Source organism: Orcinus orca, chromosome 14 (assembly GCF_937001465.1).
Source record: "Orcinus orca chromosome 14, mOrcOrc1.1, whole genome shotgun sequence".
Lineage (NCBI taxonomy): Eukaryota > Metazoa > Chordata > Mammalia > Artiodactyla > Delphinidae > Orcinus > Orcinus orca.
This window is the reverse complement of record NC_064572.1, coordinates 12,564,412-12,586,225: the sequence shown is the minus strand read 5'-3', so window position 1 is coordinate 12,586,225 and position 21,814 is coordinate 12,564,412. Positions and strand designations below refer to the sequence as shown.

Here is a 21,814-nt window from a genome sequence, read left to right as displayed (position 1 = left end):
CTTGCTTCTGGGCTTCATCCCCTGGGTCTGCTGTGCCTTCCTGTGTGGTGACAGCATATGGGAATTATTCCCATGTGTTTATGTCAGTTATGGTGTTCTGGGGTTTTTTGTTGTTGTTGTTGTTTGTATTTGCGGTACGCGGGCCTCTCACCGTTGTGGCCTCTCCCGTTGCGGAGCACAGGCTCCGGATGCGCAGGCTCAGCGGCCATGGCTCACGGGCCCAGCCGCTCCGCGGCATGTGGGATCTTTCCGGACCGGGGCACAAACCCGTGTCCCCTGCATCGGCAGGCGGACTCTCAACCACCGCGCCACCAGGGAAGCCCGTTCTGGGGTTTTTTAAACAGTTTTACTGAGATATAATATGTAACTTACGTTTAAGGGGAGTGAAATCAGAGTAACAGAAAGATTCAAGTGAAGAGCCAGATCCAAGGGTCTTTGCAAAGGAAAATGTCTTGATGCCTGCAGATCCTTTTTAGCCGTTCTGTGTCTCAGTGTCTGCTAATGTCTTCACCATGGGTTCTTTATAAGTGTGTTTTTTTCCATAATGAACTTTATTTTTTAAATTTTATTTTAATTTTTTTTGGCTGCCCCTTGCAGCTTGCAGGATCTTAGTTCCCCAGCCAGGGATGGAACGCAGGCCCTCAGCAGTGAAAGCGCGGAGTCCTAACCCCTGGACCGCCAAGGAATTCCCCTCTTTTAAAGTTTTTTGTTGTTGTTGTTATTTTTTTAACTTTTTATTTTATATTAGAGTCAAGTTGATTTACAGTGTTGTGTCAGTTTCAGGTGTACAGCAAAGTGATTCAGTTATACATATACATGTACCTATTCTTTTTCAAATTCTTTTCCCATGTAGGTTGTTACATAATATTGAACAGAGTTCCCTCTGCCATATAGTAGGTCTTGCTGGTTATCCATTGTTTTAAAATTAATTAATTAATTAATTATTTTTTGGGCCGTGTTGCGTTTTCACTGCTGTGCGTAGGCTTTCTCTAGTTGCGTCAAGCGGGGGCTATTCTTCGTTGCGGTGCGCGGGCTTCTCATTGAGGTGGCTTCTCTTGTTGCAGAACATGGGCTCTAGGCACCTGGGCTTCAGTAGTTGTGGCATGCAGGCTCAGTAGTTGTGGCACATGGGCTCTAGAGCACAGGCTCAGTAGTTGTGGCTTGCGGGCACTAGAGCGCAGGCTCAGTAGTTGTGGCTCGTGGGCTCTAGAGTGCAGGCTCAGTAGTTGTGGCGCACGGGCTTAGATGCTCTGTGGCATGTGAGATCCTCCAGGACCAGGGCTCGAGCCCGTGTCCCCTGCATTAGCAGGTGGATTCTTTTTTTTTTTTTAACATCTTTATTGGGGTATAATTGCTTTACAATGGTGTGTTAGTTTCTGCTTTATAACAAAGTGAATCAGTTATACATATACATATGTTCCCATATCTCTTGCCTCTTGCGTCTCCCTCCCTTCCATGGCAGGCGGATTCTTAACCACTGCGCCACCAGTAGCGTGTACATGTCAATCCCAAACTCCCTAACTATCCCTCCCCCCAACCCTTCCCCTCTGGTAACCATAAGTTCATTCTCCAAGTCTGTGAGTCTTAAGTGTTTTCTAAGTGAACTTTTTCTCATGCATCTTCATATTTTTCTTCCTCTTTCTCCTCCTTTTCCTCCTCCAGGAATCTTTATTGGACAGACTGGAACAGAGATAGCCCCAAAATCGAAACTTCCTACATGGATGGCACAAACCGGAGGATCCTTGTGCAGGATGACCTGGGTTTGCCCAATGGGCTGACCTTTGACGCCTACTCATCTCAACTCTGCTGGGTGGATGCAGGTGATGGAAAGCCCCAGGCCTGGCTCCTGGGGTTGGAACAGTGCCTTGTTTTTTACCAAACAATTATTGTTACCCCCTGTACTATCAAGATTATCTGTTATGGGGAAGAGAGCTTAAGATAACTGCTTTTTTCCTGCACAAACAATAGCTGCATATCTTTGCTCTGAAATTTATTGTTTCTCTAGGCTTGACACAGTCTAGGGAGAGCTCTTAATCTTCCAGGTCAGGGGTCAGCAAACTACAGCCTTGGGACAAATCCAACCTCCTTGGTATAACCCAGCAGCTATAAACGGTTTTCACATTTAAAAAAGAATTAATTTATTTATTTTTTTAATTTTTGGCCGTGTTGGGTCTTCATTGCTGCGCACAGGTTTTCTCTAGTTGCGGCAACTCTTCGCTGCGGTGCGTGGGCTTCTCATTGCGGTGGCTTCTCTTGTTGCAGAGCACGGGCTCTAGGCGCGCAGGCTTCGGTAGCTGTGGCTTCAGTAATTGTGGCTCATGGACTCTAGAGCGCAGGATCAGTAGTTTTGGTACCCAGGCTTAGTTGCTCCGCAGCATGTGGGATCTTGCCAGACCAGGGCTCGAACCCGTGTCCCCTGCATTGGCAGCCAGATTCCTAACCACAGCACCACCAGGGAAGCCCCGGTGTTCACAGTTTTAAATGTTACGTTTTAAAAGGTTATATGCAGCACGTGGAAAGGAGGGCCTCTGGAGTGTGGAGTTCTGGAGTTTGGAGAGAGAAAACTGTAGCTGGAGCTTCAGCTTCCTATTTGCCACCAACAAAATTATCAGCATCTTGCATCAACCATGCGCTATCGATCCCTCCCTCTCTCCTACTCATTTCCCTCAAGCATTTTAAGAAGCCCCAGTGAAGAGCCTTAAAGAAGCAACCCAGGATCATGCATTCTCATTGCCTCTTGGAAAACAGGGAGGCCTCCATGGCAAGTTCCCACCTCACATAGGAAGAGAAGGGCCAAATAAAGGGAAAAGAACTTCCAAAGATATAAAGAAGGTGTCTCATTCCTCCACATCCAATAGTACTTGTGTACAAAACTTTAAAAGATGGAGGCAAAGTTTGATGGGCCTGCCTGCAGTTACCAGTGCCATCGTGTGCTCTGGACTCTACCCATTTTTACTGAGTGTATAATCTACATGGTCATTTCTAACTGAGTACTACGCCAGAATACGATGTCACCGAGGCCTCCAAAACACTGTGTATTTTAATTTGCATTTTTATAAGACTGTTTAGGCAAGCTCAAGTGGTAATGCAACATTTCTTATTATAGGATGCTTCAGAGTTTCAGGTTTAAGACAATGACAACTTAATTCAGTTGGCATTAGAGCTATCTAAAAGTTTTTTCAATCCATAGACTTTTTTGCAGGCAAACTAGTTGGCTCAAATTTATTATTCTCACACTCCTGCTGAGGCTCATTTTATATTTCACATGCAAGAATCTGAACGTCTCAGAAATGTAGTACAAATCACGCATTCCGCCTAGTCATATTCATTTTCAGTATGGTCAAGTCTTCTCCCAAAGACCAAATGATTTGATATAAATACTCCACCTTTCAGACTGGGGACAAACTAAACCTTGGCATTTTCAGTAAACTATTTGTTTACATTAATAAAATAGATTGATACTGTAAAATAAATAAATAAAAGGTTATATAAATGCTTATATAATGTCCTGGGTTTTTGCCTCTTGGCTCACAAAACCTAAACTAGTTACTAACTGGCCCTTTAAGAAAAAGTTTGCTGACCCCCAGAGCCTGTCCTCATCCTGATACCTATTAAGCACGTCACAACTTAACATTCTTGTAGCTCCCGCTTGTCCCCGGGGGTTTAGGCAGGACTTGAGGCCAAGGAAGATAAAGTAATGCAGCCCTGATGTGTGCTCCGGCCTGGGCAGATTTGGGGTGTCCCTCAGGCGAGGGATGTGGGCAAGCTGCTCAGCCGGGGAGGAAGGTCAGCCATCCGTCAAGTCTCTCTTGTGTTCCTGCTTTGTTCTAGACACTGTCGGGTGCCACGGGGGATGCAGGGAGTAAAGCGTGCGCAGTTAAGTGAAAGCCCAAGCCTTAAGTTGGTCATGATGCGGGTATTGGTGCAAGGCTGTGCAGCTCGGCAATTCTAAGGGCTCTGAATGCAGGGAGGGGAGGTGTGGAGAGGCTTCAAGGAGGAGGGGCTTGAGCAGGAGCTGGAAGATGGCATCGTTCCTAAGTCCCCGGGAACTGGTGAAACGGGGTGCTCTTCCTCTGCTCCAGCTTCTGTCTCCCCATCAGAACCAGGTATGGGTACTGGATGGAGGGGGTGTTGATCAATGAGGGGCCAGGGAGGATGAACAGACAACTTTCCAGTTTAGAAGAGCAACTCTTGTGTTCTCTAGGATATGAGCCTGTAGCGCTCCCTCTCACCCTTGCCCTCATTACTCTCGTTTTTGGACACAAAGGGCCCATTTCTTGTATGAACAATGGACGATTTGTGTTTGCCCCACACAGGCACCCATCGGGCCGAATGCCTGAAGCCCGATCAGCCCAGCAGACGCAAGGTTCTTGAAGGGCTCCAGTATCCTTTCGCCGTTACAAGCTTCGGGAAGAATCTCTATTACACAGACTGGAAGACGTACGTCAGCAGCTGGAGCGTGGGGGCCGGGGGGCCTGCCCTGCCGCCCTCTCTGGAGGCCACACCCTTCCCAAGTGGCCTCTTGGCTTGACCTTCCCGCCTCCAGAGGTGCCCCCTCTGCCTCGCCCTTTGGTTGTCAGAGAGGAGGGCAAGGAATGGGAGGCGGGGCTTCTAGGGAAGCAGGGGGTGCCACGTATCATCTGGATGCTCCTTGATGGGCAGCTTCAAGTGCAGACTTGGACTTCCTGAGCATGTCTATTCTCTCCCCAGGAGCCGATCTCGGTCACCTGGCTGGTGGGCTCCATGCCCCTATTTTATTTTATAAACTGCAGTATTCCCAAAGCCGCTTCTTGACCAGCTCTTCCCGCAGGAAGGTGGGGTTAAACCAAGCAAGCAGATGTGGCAAGGGCATCTGTATAGAAAGTCGATTTCCCAGCTTGGAATTTAGAGCCGGAGGGAAGAGCTAGCTGACCTTTTCCAATTTTTTTTTTTTAAGAAGCCAGAGAACTGCACGCCTGTCTCATCCCAGGAAGAGGAAGGGATGGCTAGGAAGCAAGGCCAGTGAATCTGTTTATGGCCTCCAAACAACAAAAGAGGCTGCCCCCTAGAGAAAGTTCAAGACCTTAGATGTATTGTAACCTCCCATCTTTTGGTGCTCTGTAGGAATTCCGTGGTCGCTGTGGATCTCGCTATTTCCAGAGAGACGGATTCCTTCCATCCCCACAAAGAGACCCGGCTGTATGGCATCACCACCGCCCTGTCTCAGTGTCCTGAAGGTAACTTACCTGTGCTGTAACTGGTCAGGGGGCTGGAAGCACTCTGGGGCTCAGAGCCCACACTCCAGCTGCTACCTATGTGGCCTCTCATAGCCCTTATCACGTGGCAGGTGAGACACAGTCCCTTCCGTCATGGGTCTTCATTATTGAGTAGGTGAGTCAAGATGAATCAATAGAAAATGTTAAAGAATGAAGTGGATAGAGGATAAGGGTGAGGAAAAGTCTAAAAGTATGCGGTCTTCAGGTTCCAAGGAGGAACATCAGTGTTAGGATCTCTGCTGCTTTAAAATCCATCCATTTGGCCTGACAGCAACAACAGTAATTCGTAATAATGATAATTACCAGGCAAACATGGATGTGATACTTACTGTGAGCTAGGTACGTCACATATATTAAGTCACTTAGCATACTAAGTGCTTCGTATCCACTCGTTCACTTAATCCTTGTAGCAACCCTATGAGGTAGGTACTGTTATTATGCTCACCTTATAAATAAGGAAACGGAAGCCACTTGCCCAGAGTCACACGGTCACTCATGGTGCTCACGATGGCAGAACCAGGGATGAGCTATGCAGCCTGGCTTGAGTCTATGCTAGGCTGCCTCTCCAAATTCTCTCCCCTAACCCAACCTCCTTCCTGGTTTCCCTCCTGTCCCCCAGTCAAGTGGCCAAGCTAGATAAAGAACACATTGTGCTTTAAAATTCCAACCCCATGTTCTGTTCAGAGCTGGAAAACCCTCCCTGAGATCTGTTTAATAGCTTCAGTGGTAAATCTGCATAGCCCCCAGATCAGGAATCAAGGTTTTTGCGCATCTGGCAAATCCTTAATGATGAGGAAACAGCCGATAGATAAGCTGAGCTGAGTGCCCTGTGCAGCCTTCCCTGTTCCCCAGGAGCCCCCACAAGCTTGGCCTCCCAGAGACCAAAAAGGGGTGTAGTATGGAGGCCACTCTCTTAGCTGTTGAGCTGACTTCTGCCTTTTCCAGGTCACAACTACTGCTCAGTGAACAATGGTGGCTGCACCCACCTCTGCTTGGCCACCCCAGGAAGCAGGACCTGCCGTTGCCCTGACAATACCCTGGGCGTTGACTGTATCGAGCGGAAATGAAGACAAGAGTGCCTCATTCCCTCTCTAAAGTATTTCACAGCAACACCCTACTTGAAAGGGTCCAGACTGAAAACTGTCTGACCTGGTGGCTAAGTGGACACCAGGTCCAGGGCCAACCCAGCCTGAACCCCAACAGCATTGCCCTCACTGTTCCCCAAAACATATGCCCTGCACTTCTGGAATGGGAAAGCCTCTACTCCTACGCAAAGACAGAAAACCTCCCTGACCCCAACCCGCAGACAAGCTTATACAGCCCTGAGTGAAGATTATATGCCCCATCCTGGTGCTGGAAACTTTCCCCAACCTTAACACCCCAGTGGTGAGTAGAACCTCCCCAGGCCTGAACTGCCCCTTCCCTGTGGCCTTACGAGCTCAGCCTCACTCTGAGATACCCATCATCCCGTCAGCTGCTGAACACACCAGCCAGGATTGTCTAGGCAAGGCTGTGAGCAAAGGAGGGAGTTAGCCCTCCCACACTTTCGTCTTGGTGCTCTGATTTCCCTTTTTATACTCCTGGCTTTTAACCCCTGAGTTCTGTACCACCTGCATCCTGCCCAAGGCCCACATTATAGAGAGCAAGCCCTGCTTTTTGGTCAAAACCCACCCTGTCCGAAGGATACATGGGTATTTGGTGGATGATACTGAGAAGCCTCTCCCAGCTAAATTATTGGCATTTCAGCAGTCGTCTTTGGTAGTCAAATGCTCAAATCAAAGGAGTGTCCTGTAGTAGGACTTTCAATGTGTAGAGTCAGATGTTTGAGGATGGGGATTCTATAGATGTGCCTTAAATTATACCAAAGATTACCAGAGCACTTGGATCCTAGCATCTGGTCTCTGGGGTGGCACAGCCCCACTGCTGGCACCTGTATCCAGCCTCCTAATGGAGACCCATCTGAGACACAGGCTGGGGCTGGTACCAGAGATGACACCCCCTATAGTCCCTCACCTCTGGCCTCCACCCATGAGATCCAATCTACAATCAACCATAAGCTTTCTTCTCCTTTGTTTCTCCCTCTATCCATGGCCCTTGCTGGCTGTATTCTCATGCAAAATCACAATCCAGGAGGGCCAAACTGAATATTTATACTAGTGATCCAGACCATTTATTGCTCATTGGTGTAATTAAAAGGACCATTGCCACATTTCATGTGTATGTTTCTACAGTTTGTTTAGAAAACCTCTCCTGACTATATATAGCTAGTGGGTTTTTTTGTTTGTTTGCTTGTTTTTTTTTTTGTCAACTGCTTCCCAGAGTCCTAAAATGATAGAAATTTTGGACTGAAAGCTGAGATTAAGGAATTTGAGTCAGTAAAGATCGGGGTAAGGGAGTAGAGAAGACTCAGAAGTATCTCAAAGAGACTGACCAAGAGCAGGAATGGAAAGCCCAAGAGAAAGGGTGGAGGAGGGGATTTAACAATAGCAATGAGAAAAATTCTTAAATAACGCCAAAGAAAAAAATGGTATGTCCTTGCCAGAGAACACTTATACACTTGACATGGAAGAATATGCCTGTTTTTCTCCTTAAGGAAGAGACCCCTCTTCTTATCTGCAAACCTCAGGACACTCAGCCCCTCCCACCCCCTTTTCTGCAGTACATGAGACCTGAATCAAGAGAGCCTTTCCTTGAATAATTGGAGTTTGTTTTGAGAGGCACATATCCCCAAGAATCACAAGGTTTGGGGAACACATGGGTCTTTTATATAGCCCAACCCCATAAATTAGTTTAATTTTATATTTATCATTCCATATTGAGCCCTCTATATCAAATGTTTTGTCATGACTTTGTATAATGTTTATAACTATCTTATTCATTTTACTAAACTCATTCTAAAATTTTGTAAATGATAAATTCTTAAACTGTGGAAACCATTGAAGGTGCTTATTAACTGTTCCCCAGATTTGTACAAGTATTGGATGATTATTTGAGTTTACAGCTGTATAAATATTAGTGCAGAAAATAAATTTTTTTTTTTTGTTAAAAAATCTCCCTCTATCTTGTATGAATGAAGATATTTAATCTCGGGAGGCGGATTCACAATGGAAAGATAGCCATTTAATAATCTGCAAAACCTATTTAGTCCCCAGTGTTATAAGGGATGGTTTGTTTCCCAAGTGAGTCCCTGAACTTAGGGGCTGATATTTGACTTAAAAATTAATTCTATTGTGGACATCAAGTCACCCTTTTAAACATTGTTTTCTTTTTTTTTTTTTTGCGGTTCGCGGGCATCTCACTGTTGTGGCCTCTCCCGTTGCGGAACACAGGCTCCGGACGTGCAGGCTCAGCGGCCATGGCTCACGAGCCCAGCCGCTCCGCGGCATGTGGGATCCTCCCAGACCGGGGCACGAACCCGTGTCCCCTGCATCGGCAGGCGGACTCCCAAACACTGCGCCACCAGGGAAGCCCAAACATTGTTTTCATTTTTTAGAAAAATTTTGGCTACAGGCAATAGGGTTTCCTGATTCAGTTCTGAAGATGAGCTGTGTTTTTCTCCCCTCCTCATGTCCAGAAGGAACAAAGATACCTTCCTGACCTTGGCCACGGAGTGAGACCCCCGTTCCGTTCTAAGCTGCCACCGATGGGAAGTGCCACCCGTGCCGACCCCTGGGGGGATGAGAATGGACCGTTGACTTGGACAGAGTGAAGGGGGCTCAGAAATAGCAGGAACAAGGTGCTCAGAGCTGAAGTTGTTGTTGAGAAGGGACCTGGTACGTCAGGGCCTGCTTGTAAAATGGCACCGTAGTGGGATCAGTTACAGCCTGCCAATGTGGATTTATCGACAGGGACAACTTACGTTAGGGCTAAAACTTCCAGTGTTTTATTCTGGTCATAAAATCGTAAAGGTGATGTCAGGGAAGATGGTGGAGTAGGAAGGTTTAGGAATCCATCCATCTGTCAGAACAGCAGTTGAACTGGCAGGAGCCGTCTGAATAAAGTACTTCGGAACTCTGTCTAGTAGAATGCTTGCAGCACCCAGGAGAGAGCTTGATGAAAGGCTGATACATTTTGGTCAATTTCCTCTTAATAGTGGTAACCATCACCCACCCTCGGCCCCAAGACACTCAGCTGTGGGGACAGCAGCCCACGTTCCTAGTGCAGCTTGTTAGGGCCAGGGTGAGCGATAAGAACAACACTGCTCTCCAAAAATCAGATTTGTGGGTTCTGATCGCTGCTTTTAATTGTTTGGAGGCCAGCACAGAGGGAAAAGTCTTCCTGATGTTGGATTTGGCAATGATTTCTTGTATATGACACCAAATGCACAAGCAACAAGAGAAAAAGATGAATTGGTCTTCATCAAAATTCAAAACTTTTGTGCATCAAAGGAGTGAAATGAGGGACTTCCCTGGTGGTCCACGGGCTAGGACTCTGTGCTCCCAATGCAGGGGGCCCAGGTTCCATCACCGGTCAGGGAACTAGATCCCACGTGCCACAACTAAGAGTTCGCATGCTGCAACTAAAAAGATCCTGCACGCGGCAACGAAGATCCCGCGTGCCGCAACTAAGAACTGACACAGCCAAATAAATATATAAACAAATAAATATTTTTTAAAAAAAGAAGTGAAATGACAACCAACCCATGAAAGGGGTAGAAAGTATTTGTGAATCCGATATCTGATAAGGGTTAATATCCACAATATGTAAAGAACTATAACTCAACAATAACAATAGCAAAAACAACCCAATCAAAAACGGACAAAGGATTTGAATAAACATTTTTTCAAAGAAGATATACAAATGGCCAATAAACACATGAAAAGATGGTCAACATCATTAACCTTTAGGGGAAAGCCAATCAAAACCACAATTCGATATCACTTAACACACATCAGGGTGGCAGATGGCTATCAAAAACAAAAACAAAATAACAGTGTTGAGGAGGATGTGGAGAATTGGAACCCTTGTGCATTTCCAGTGGGAATGTAAAATGGTGCAGCCACCAAGGAAGTCCATTTTGTGGTTCCTCAAAAAGTTGAACACAGGGGCTTCCCTGGTGGCGCAGTGGTTGAGAGTCCGCCTGCTGATGCAGGGGACACGGGTTCGTGCCCTGGTCCGCGAAGATCCCACATGCCGCGGAGCGGCTGGGCTTGTGAGCCATGGCCGCTGAGCCTGCGCGTCCGGAGCCTGTGTTCTGCAACAGGAGAGGCCACAACAGTGAGAGGCCCGCGTACCGCAAAAAAAAAAAAAAAAAAAGTTGAACACAGAATTATCATATGATCCAGCAATTCCACTCCTAGGTATACACCCAAAGAAACTGAAAGCAGGAGCTCGAACAGATACTTGTACACCAATGTTCATAGCAGCATTATTCACAATAGCCAAAACATGAAAATAACCCAAGATTCCATCACTAGATGAAAGGATAAACAAAATCTAGTGTACACATACAAGGGAATAATATCCAGCCATAAAAAGTAATGGAGTTCTGACACATGCTACAACATGGATGAACCTTGGAGTCACTGTGCTAAATGAAATAAGCGAGTCACAAAGGAACAAATATATGATTCTACTTATGTGAGGTACCTAGAATAGACAAATTCATAGAAACTCAAAGTAGATTAGAGTTTACCAGGTGCTAGGGGCAAGAGGAACGGGGGTTATTGCTTTATGGTTTCAGAGTTTTTACTTAGGGTAATGAAAAAGTTTTGGATATAAATAGTGGTGATGGTTACACAACATTGTGAATGTACTTAATGCCACATGTACACTTAAAAATGGCAAATTTTATGTAATATATATTCTACCACGATTTTTTAAATTACTGATGTAATATACCAAAAAAAATGGAATGTACACTTTACATGGGTGAATTGTATGGCATATGAATTATAATCTCAATAAACCTGCTTTCTAAAAATACACTGTAATTTAAAGAAAGGCGAGTTACCTAAGACTGGCAAAATGCTGATCATTGTTGTGGTTGGCTGAATTCTAAAGATTCCAAGATTCCAATCTAGGTGCTTTGCAGATGGAATTAAGATTATTGGTTAGCTGGACCCCAAGAGGCCAGTCCATCTAAGGATGATATCTGTGTCTCCCTTGCCCCCTGGTTTCCTAGCAGAGAGGGAGGGAGAGAGGAGAGTGAATCTAAATGTTTATTTCCCTCTCCCCGCTGACTTGCTGAAGGTTATCTCTACCCCTTGACCACCGAAGTTCACTGCCCCTCTCCAGGTGTCCCCCTTCCCACGCTGTCTGCTAGGGTCCCAGGAACCACTCTCTTCCCTGGTCTCTGGACCTCAGGGAGGTAACAGCCTCCTGGCACTTTCCCCTAGGACTGCTCCGTTCCCTCTGAGGTTCCTCACACCCCAGCCATAACTTTAAACTTCCCTGATATTATCCTAACATGGGTACATCTGGCTTTTGAGACTGCGACTGAAAAAAAATTGCACAGCCTAAAAGCTGAGAATTATGTACTATTCAGCAGAGTTAACTGAGGACTTCACAGCCTCTCAGATCACTCTGAGGCTCGGCTCCAAAGAGGCAAGGGAGGAGCCGGATAAATAGTTCTTGCAAAAACAAAAAGCAAACAAAAAAACCCCCAGGGAGCTGGAACATCAAAAGATTACTGTTAATTAAAGAACTAAAGAAAACCAGACATCGCAAGTTAATGAATTCAGCGCTTTTCCATGTATGGAAAGATGCAAGAATCTGGGCTTCTTGAAATTTTTCATTTGATATGCACCTTAGTATTTAGGGCCAGTGTTCTGGTTTTCTCCGTCCTGAATCCCCTCAGGGTGCATGGTCCAGGGTGGCTGCAGTGACTGATGGCAGCAAAACCCTTTGTTTACTGATATGGCAGGTGACATTCTTTGAGCACAAACCCTAACTGACACGTAAGTTCATAACTCTATGATCTCCTTCTGAGTATGTTTTTAAATGTTTGTCGTTTAGTTAAAAAAAAAAATTAAAAAGCTTTTTTATAACCACACCTCACATGTACTTGTGTCCAGTTAGGATACATGTTAGTTACAGTGTAACTAGCAGGTATGAATTATACAGATGTACAGAAAAACGTACCAAAAAGTCCTATTTATTTTGTAGCTCATTTTGACTTTCAGGTGCAGAGCCTGCAACGGCAGAAAACTTAATTTCCTCACTCTGGGGAATTCTAGTTCACTACAGTAATTGCTCAGCTACTCTGGGGTCAAACTCAGTTATATTAAGGAGCATCGTTGCCCCATCCTTCCTCAGGTTCTCCCCCAGACCCAAATCTAAGCTCCCTGTGAAACTGAGCAGGACCCCATGGGGTCCTCTTGGGCACAAAAACCTTTTTGTCCCCAGTTTCTTATTTACAGGATAAAGACTTCAGCCGCCTAGACCTTCCCGAGTACCACAGGGCAGATTCAAACAATTACTAATCAGGGAAGGGAAGGAATGCAAAAACAGAAGAGGACCAGTCAAGAAACTATAGTGTAGCCATTAAAGCAGGATCCTGGTTCCTCCTCAAGGGATATACATAATATCTTTGAGTTCTTCTGCGGGAATTAAGGCCCTCATCCAGGTGGAGGATGGTAACTTCAGGCTGAGCACAAGATTCCTGGAACATTACCCTGTTACCTCACCACCAACCAATCAGAAGAAAGAACACACACCCTGCAGCCCTCACCCCAAATTTTGCCTGTTTAAAAACTTCACCCCCAAAACCATCGGGGAGTTCGGGGTTTTTGAGCACAAGCCATTTGTTCTCCTTGGCCCTACAGTAAACCTTTCTCTGCTCCAAACTCCTGAAACCTCACAACTCAGATGGGATTCTAACCCACTGTCTTTTAATTGAGATCGCACACCTGGTGTCAGGACTTCATGAAGCTCAGGTTCTTTATGTCTCAGCTCAGAAGGAATTCAGCAAGAGGTAAAGTGAGACGTAAGAAGTGGATTTATTTAGAGAGATACACATTCTATAGACAGAACGCGATCCATCTCAAAAGACGAGGGCGGCTCCGAAATATGGAGTGGTTTGTTTTTATGGGCTGCGTAATTTCATAGGCTAACAAGTGGGAGGATTATTCCAATTGTTTTGGGAAAGGGGCAGGGATTTCCGGGAATTGGGCCACTGCCCACTTTTTGGCCTTTTATGGTCAGCCTCGGAACTATCATGGCGCGCGCGCGAGAGATTATCATATGCTAATATATTACAATGAGCGCATAATGAGGCTCGAGGTCTACCGGAAGTCGAATCTTCCGCCATCTTGGGCCTAATCGATTCTAACCAGGTTTTGTCGTGTCCTCAATGGCTATGTCATCCTTTTAAAGGTTGTGCCCTGCCCCGTTCCCTCCTGTTTCACTTCGAGGGTTCGGTTTATTTAGCCTCACTATGCATGGGGCACACGAACTTGTGTTTGGTAACACCTGGAGCTTGTGGACGTGCTCCTTTAGGATGCCTCCAGCCTTTCCCTCCGAGTGGCCCTCAGGGGGTGCTGCTGTGCTCTGAGGCTCTCTTGCCCCAGGGTCTCCCTCCGTGGGTGTCTTTGGTCCCCTGATCCTCGGGGGTCACTCTGCAGCCTCCTCATCCCGACTGCCTGGACCGCTGCGGCTCCCCCGCCCTTCTGCAGACCGGGTAAGGTGCGTTGTTCTCCCCTCCCCGAGGGAGACAAGGCAGTCGGTGGGCTGCCCTCCTCCCTCACTGCCCGTTCTCGGGGGCCACTCCCCTACTCCCGCCGGCTCGGCTCCCGGGTCAGGAGTACCCTGACCTCCCTTCCCCCAGCCCCTGCTCTGAGTTCTTCTGGGGGCGGTGAGAGTGGGGACTCCTCTGCCCTCAGGCATGGCCTTGCCAGTCTTTTCGGTCTCACACCTTGTTCACCATCATTCCAACAACAGCCCTCCTGGGACCGGTGTAGTCCCAGAGGGTCGGGGTGTAGAGAGAAAGGACACCCCATAGCTTGATGCTTCCAATGGTTGATTTACCTGCGTGTGTGCGCGCGCGCACAGACACACACACACACACACACACACACACACACACACACACACACATATTTTAAGAGGCCAATAAAAATGGGACTTCCCTGGCGGTCCAGTGGTTAAGACTGTGCTTCCACTGCAGGGGGGCACGGGTTCATTCCCTGGTTGGGGAACTGAGATCCCACATGCAGCACGGTGCGTCCAGAAAAAAAAAGAAATAATAAGGGTAAAACTGATCCAGAAAGGCTTTTCATTGGGAATAAGATGTTGGGTCTTAAAAGACAGACACACTGTGCAAATATAGTTGCTTTGATCAGCAATCTCAAAGCCAATTGACTCTCCTTCTCTATTAAGCCATTTCATTTTAATACTTATAGCAGTTAACTTTTCTTACCTGAGGAATAAATGTTGGGGGTCTGATTACTAAGCCCAAGAGGGCTTCCACTATTTCATTTATCCACTCATGGCTTTAGTTTAAAAACTACCACCACGCATTGAGTATCTGTTATGTGCACATATGGTGTTGGGCCTCAGATAATAGAAATGTTAACATTTACAATTTCTTTCTTTTTTTTTTTTTTCTGGCCGCACCTTGTGGCATACGGAACCTTAGTTACCTGACTAGGGATCGAACTCGTGCCCCCTGCACTGGAAGCACAGAGTCTAACCACTGGACCAGCAAGGGAAGTCCCAACATTTAGAATTTCTGACACTACAGAAGGCATGAAATGAATGGTCTCGTAACAGAAGTAGGTGAGGGGCTTTCAGGCACATTCCCTCAGGAACTGATCTCTCTCTGGCCAGGGATTGTACTGGGAAGGGGCTGCAATCAGGACCTATACCTCCTGCCTCTGGCATTTCCAGCTGTCTTATGTCTTTTGCCCTCCAGCTGCTGAGCCTGTGGGTCTGTGTTCCTCTCTGCTCCGTGGGGACCTCTGGTGTCCTTGGCGCTGATGCCCATGTGCCCCCTGAAGCCTACCAGGCCCATTACTGCCGACTTCCTTCTCAAAGGCCTCCGAGGAGAGGGCAGTGCACGGAGCAAACCCCGCCTCCCCATACCCCTCAGCTCCTTCCACAGTACTGCCCCAGCTACTGCGCTGAGGGTGACAGACCCTCCTGAAGTAAGCAAGGGAATTGAGGACGATAGAAAATAGTCTGAGGAGGATGCAGCCCTGCACATCTCTCAGCCTGGCTCCTTGGCCTTGGAGCCCTGTCTGCTCCCTGCTGTGTGGGTCCGCACCACCTGACAGGCTGCCCTGCCCCTCCCCCTGGGGTGCCTCACTCCGGCATCCTTTCATTTCCCTCTAGTCTGGGTTATTCAGTTCAAGGTAGTCAATAAAAGACTTTCCAGGACAAAAACACATCACATTACAATAACATTTTATGGGGAATGGGAAGGACGTTCTAAAGGGCTTATTCACAGCCGTTTTCAACAGCTGATGGTAGATTGGAAATGCTCTTGTATTGGGGTTCACTGGATACATTTGTAGAGTGGTTGTAACAGTTTTATTTTTTTTTAATACCAACATGGACAATACTCCTGAAGTTACATCTCTTTACAGGTGAGGGAACCTATGATGAAAAATGTTCTGAATAAAAACGTAAGAGGAAACATGGTTTTGTAAAATTCTTTTCTCAGATCCTGGAGCAAGCAGGTTGAGGAGGGCTGGAAGGAGGTGGAGGCAGGGCCCCAGCCCCGCTGGCGGAGCGGTCACTGCCCAGCTATGGCTCTGAGGTCCAGCACTGCCGGCTCCCTCACCTCTTGAGCCAGGATGCCTAAAGCAGAGCCTCTTACTTTGGAGAAGAACCCTTACAAGGGGCCCTTGTTAAAACAAGACGCAATTAAGAGATGGAAGGGCCAAAAAGCCTTGAAAAACAGGCTCTGAGAATGGCGCCCTGGTTGCTTGAAGCACAGGCGAAGGTAGACGGGCCCAGACGACAGCGTGAGAGCTCTCCAGCCCCATTGCGTCAAGGTTTCTCCTTGGAGGCAATTCCAGAAGAGACCACTAGAGGGCAGGATACACCTCTCAATGCCTCCTGGGCATGGGGAGCGGGGTGTTGAGGCTCCCAGGCCTGGCCGCTCACGTAACTTCCCCCGAAAGATGAGGGGTTCAAGCTCTCCCACCGTCCTGCTAACGAACTTCCTTAAAAGTCAGGTTGCCTAACCTGCTACCAAAGGAAGTCTAAATGTTAGTGTCCCAAATGTGTTCAAGCCTCTATATTTTATTGCAGATTTCCCCCAAACAGCCCAGCATTTCCTCCCAGAGTCTTTTTTTTTTTTAATGGAAGTAGAGTTGATTTACAATGTTGTGCTAATTTCTGCTGTACAGCAAAGTGACTCAGTTATATACATATAGACATCCTTTTTTTATATTCTTTTCCATTATGGTTTATCCCAGGAGATTGGATAATGTTCCTTGTGCTCTACAGTAGGACCTTGTTATCTATCCATCCTATATATAATAGTTTGCATCTACTAATCCCAAACCTCCAGTCCATCCCTCTCCCTCCCCCCCGCCTCTTGGCAACCACAAGTGTGTTCTCTATGTCTGTGAGTCTGTCATCTCTATTCAGTAAGCATTTATAGACATCTGTACATGACATGAGGAACACACAGTATTCCTAAGTGTGCCTCTGTGTACACGTGAGTGTACCCTTCTCTTCAGGGACCAGGTTCCCGGTGTACCTCAGTGGAGAATGACACAGAATACAAGGCAAATTCCAGACAATGCAGACCCCTTGCAAACAAGACGTTGCCCTCACCCACAAGTGTGTCTCGTTGCTTAGTCAACATGGGTACCAGGTGGTGCTGAGTGATGAGTTCCAACATTCAGGCCTTTAAGAGATGAAAGAAGGGAGGGCGCCCAGCAGGGATCCCGGAGTGAGATTTCCTTTACTGAATGTAATGGGAAATGGGGTCCCTCCTCATTAGAACCTTGTGAAGTAGAATTTACTGCACCCATTGGTCATCTCGGGAAACTGAGGCCCAAAGTGAAGTAAACGTGGCAAAGATCATGCACTTTGTATCAGAGCAGAGTCCAGCTCCAGATCTGGTTTGCTCTAAAGGCCATGCTTTTCACATCCTTCCCACCTTTCCCTTACAAAATATTTTAAGTGGAAATTTATTTTTACTTTATCTTACTTTATTATTTCTTTGTATTTAACGCATTTGCATTTACAAAACTGGAAAACAAACATAAGGTAAAAGAAGAAATCTCATTATTCAGCAATCATTCATACATTGGTATCTTATCCCAGAAATGTTCTAAAAATTGTTATATTTTGTAAAAATTACATAAGAAAAGTGGGATCCTGCTAAATATACTTTTGGATATTTTTGTTTTCCACTTAAATGTGCACATGAACAGCACTTTTTTTAAAACCTTTTTTTTAATTGAAGTATAGTTGATTTACAATGTTGTATTAGTTTCAGGTGTACCAAGGTGTCCTTATTCATTTCTCTAGGATAAATTCCAACTCACTATTATTTGAAATTTTATGGCTTTTAATAAATACTGCCCAGCTGCCCCTCAGAAAGTTTGTACCAACTTACACCCACCAGCAGGAGTGTTTGGAAGGGCCCATTCCCTATATTTTTGCCTTTTGGTGGTTCTTTGTTTTTCTTCTCTTTTTTTTTTTAATCTTTGACAATTAGAAGATACCCACGGGGGTGTTGTTTATTAAAACCTAATTTTTTTAGTTGAGTTGAACTTTTTAAATGTATGCTCCTATTTTAATTTCTTTTGTAAATTGAGTCTTCAAGTCCTTAGTTTTTTAAAAAATTGGGACAATCTTATGGATTTATAAGGGCCCTATACATTTTAAAGTTAATTAGCCTTTTGTCATAGACATTGCAAATAATATATCCCAGGGATTTTCGGTTTTTGTCTTTGTGGTTTCTTTACCATATAGAAGGGTTTAATCTATAGGTAGTCAATTTTACTACCCCACATACCTCCCAAAGCAGCATGAACTAGAGTTAAAGCACTGACCTAGAAGTCATGAGGCCAAGCGTGTCCAGGTTCTACCCTGTAGATAATATTTTCCAAGATGGCCTCAGCACCATCTCCCATCCCACGTGTTCTTAAAGAGTTGTGTTGATGTGATGTTGTGTTGATGTGATGTTGACATTCCTCCCTTTGAGAAGCAGGACCACGTTCCCTCTCTGAATTGGGGGGGCGGGGGGTCTGTGACTACAGAGGGGCTATGGTGTGATTTCTGAGGCCAGGCCTGAAAGGTGGAATAGCTTCCATCTGGTCCTCTTGGATTCTCTCTCTAGGAACCCGGCCTCCATGATGCGAGGAAGCTCAGGCCACACGGGGTGGCCACGTGTCTGGGCTGGCAGCCCATCCTGAGCTCCCAGCCGACAGCAGGCATCAGCTACCAGACATGCAGGTAAGAAGACCCCCCCAGAGGAGTGCAGCCCAAGCCACTGGCTGACAGCAGTCCCACAAGCACAGCCCAGGTGACCCCAGTCCACACCCATGACCATGAGAGATAATAATAAAATGATTATTGTTTTCAGCCCAGTGTTGGGGAGAACTCGTTACAGAGCAGTGGATAACTGGCATTTGCTGGGGATGACTGATAGTAAAAGCCCTGAAACCATGCACTGCCCTGGCCCTCACCCAGTTTTGTTATTTGGAAAATGTGAATTGTCACAAAGCAAGCAGGATCCTGTTCTCTGGGCAGCACATCACAGCCGCAGAACTTGAACCCTTGATTGACCCTGCCGTGCATGGCTGACACACAGAGTGGATCTTCAACACAACCTGTAAGTAACAGGCAGGCTCTCCTCTCTCGAGAAACAACTGGTTCCTTCCACTCAAAGGGAAAAACAAGAAGAGGAAGAGCGGCTGCCTGGTCTCTGCCAGTCATGGAATACATCTTAGCAAAGGATCAGATTTGAAACTGCTTTGTGTCCTGGTTCACTTGGTCCTACCGGGAAATAACCTGATTTGAGTGGGAAACACCCCTGTGCCATTGAGATGCAAGTGGGATCCTTTGGGAGAGGAAAAAAATAAACTGATTATGAAGTTTGAGATAAACAGCAGCGTTTAGTGCGTTTAAACGTTCACTGGGGTTTCAGGTTTGGGCTTGAATAATTCATAAGTGAGGGATGGTTTGCTGGCCCTTCGGCTATAACCAGTTGGAGATGAGCTCTTTGGGGTCCTTGTTTCCGGATATGCCCCTTCCTGCGGTACATCAAGCAGACGTGCGTTCCAGGAGTGGGAGGGGTCTGGGTGAAGCCTGGGTCCGCCACGTGTTGGGACAAGTCCCTGCACCTGTCTGAAATTAGGGTATGAATATCCATCTCATAGTCACGGTGGGGCTCCTCGGGGTAGGAGGTGAGAGCGCCTGGTGTGCAACAAGAACACAGGAAGTGTTGCTTATTTCTGACCTTGGCAAAGCACTTTAAAAATTCACGTAATGCTTTCACCTTAGCTAAACTGTGGGAAATGCAGTGTAAATACTTCTGTTTCCTGTGTGAGTACGCTGAGGCACAGGAAGGTTAAGTCTCTTGTTTAAGGTCTCACCATTAGTGCATTTCAGGTATGACATGCAAATGGACCTCTCTCCAGTGCCAGAACCCATGTTGTCTCCATAATCCAACCGTCTTGCCTGAAAGTTCATTCATCCTGTGCATTCCTTGAGCACCTACTTTGTGCCAGATGTTGGGGATAGAAGCAGGATTCAGAGATAAACAGGAGGATTGGGAGGGCCAGGCCTGAGCTGCGTCTTGAAGGGAAAGAGGAGTTTGCGAAGCAGATAAAGGAAGAGAGGGCATTCCAGACAACAAGAAGAGGATGTGCAAAGGTCAGGGGACTCTGAGGAATCTCAGACAGGGTTGTCAACAACGGGCCACTCTTTAAGGGGAACAGGAAAGCGTGGGACTCCTAGAACTCCATCCCTGAGGCCTTGAATGAGCATTAATTATGAACTGTACCCCTGCCTACCCCGCAGGAAGGCTAAAGGGCAGGACTGGCCCATGATTCCCTCCCAGAATGACTGGTACCCACTCACGGCTCTCATCCTGCCCTCTCCTGCCCTCGGAGGGCATAGCTCTGAGACATTCTCCGCATGGAGCTAGTAGTCTCTCTTGGCTTTCTTGAGTTCCTCCCCTCCTTTCCTCGTCCCCATGCCCAGGTGTGTAGTCTGGCCCCTGCCTCAAGGGTCCAGGAGAAAAAACAACAAAAGTAAAACTGAAGTAACAGGCAGGTTCTGACATGTGTCATCACCCCCATTACCATCAATGATGCCAGAGCCTTTTTGAAAACTGAAAAAGACAAAGAATTCTAAGTCCTGTTTCCATAGATAATCAACTGAAATCTACATGGTAGCAAGGATTCATGGAAAGTAAAATAAAACACATTCGTTTTCTTAAGTCATTGTAAATCTTGGACTATGAAATCATATCAGCCAATTGGAGTAGAAAGATTTAGACAGGTGTACCTCAGAGATATTGTGGGTTCGGTTCCAGACCACCCCAATAAAGCGAATATCTCACTAAAGCAATTTTTTGGTTTCCTAGTGCATATAAAGTCGTGTTTACACTATGCTGTAGTCTATCAAGTGTGCAATCACATTATGTCTAAAAAACAATGTACATACCTTAGTTTAAAAATACTTTACTGGGCTTCCCTGCACCCAACTGGTGCAGTTGTTAAGAGTCCGCCTGCTGATGCAGGGGACACGGGTTCAATCCCTGGTCCGGGAAGATCCCACATGCCACGGAGCATCTAAGCCCATGGGCCACAACTACTGAAGCCTGCGGTCCTAGAGCCCATGCACTGCAGGAAGAGAAGCCACCGCAATGAGACGCCCACGTTCCTCAATGAAGAGTAGCCCCCGCTTGCCACAGCTAGAGAAAGCCCGCACGCAGCAACGAAGACCCAATGCAGCCAAAAATAAATAAATTAAAAAAAAAAACCAAAACCTTTACTGCTAAAAAATGCTACCCATCATCTGAGCCTTCAGTGAGTTATAGCAGCATCAAAGATCACTAATCACAGATCATAACAAATATTATTATAATGAAAAAATTTGAAATACTGTGAGAACTACCAAAATGTGACACAGAGACTCAAAGAACAAATGCTGTTGGAAAAATGGCACCGATAGACTTGCCTGATGCAGGGTTGCCCCACACCTTCAATTTGTAAAAAACACAACAAGACAGTATCTTTGAAGTGCAGTAAAATGAAGGACAATAAAAGAGATGTGTCTGTGTATCATTAGATAATATCTTAAAGTAAAACCTTTCCCCTGATTTTCAAATATGTGCCACATCTGTGACAAGCTGTGGACAGAGGTGGAAATGGGTATTTCCATCTAGGATAAGTTATTCCAATTTTTAATACAAGTTATTTCATGATATTACAGAACACTTGAAGAATAGACACGAGAAAAAAGTTGCCACTAACCCTGGTATTCTAAAATAATGACCATCCTTTGGTCTGCAGTGGTAATCATGGTTTATCTGTCTTTATAAAGTTGTTTTTTAAGTACACGTTCTCTCGAGGAATCACATATGTACCAAAAACGTGCAGATCACAAGGGTCCAGCTCAGTGAGTTTTTCCCAGTTGAAGACGAT

General features: G+C 46.1%; 1 protein-coding gene and 2 long non-coding RNA genes across 4 annotated transcripts in view; all 3 read left to right on the top strand.

The window, feature by feature from the left end:
• Positions 1–8,565, top strand: part of NID1 (nidogen 1) — a 94,415-nt gene extending 85,850 nt beyond the window's left edge. Inside the window, exons 17-20 of one of the 2 annotated variants that reach the window (XM_033431280.2) lie at positions 1,663–1,820; positions 4,317–4,440; positions 5,104–5,216; positions 6,201–8,565. In XM_033431280.2, the coding sequence (XP_033287171.1) occupies positions 1,663–1,820; positions 4,317–4,440; positions 5,104–5,216; positions 6,201–6,322 (517 nt within the window). In that variant the 3' untranslated portion in view covers positions 6,323–8,565. The remainder of the gene's footprint in view (positions 1–1,662; positions 1,821–4,316; positions 4,441–5,103; positions 5,217–6,200) is intronic. The other variant, XM_004271552.3, reaches the window with a different exon arrangement.
• The window catches only part of LOC125961122 (uncharacterized), a 136,964-nt gene that overhangs the window by 93,791 nt on the left and 21,359 nt on the right, over positions 1–21,814 (top strand). The window lies entirely within an intron of this gene.
• On the top strand, positions 13,596–19,035 carry LOC125961121 (uncharacterized). The gene is made up of 3 exons (XR_007471450.1): positions 13,596–13,875; positions 18,499–18,614; positions 18,912–19,035. It is a non-coding gene; the product is annotated as an uncharacterized LOC125961121 (long non-coding RNA).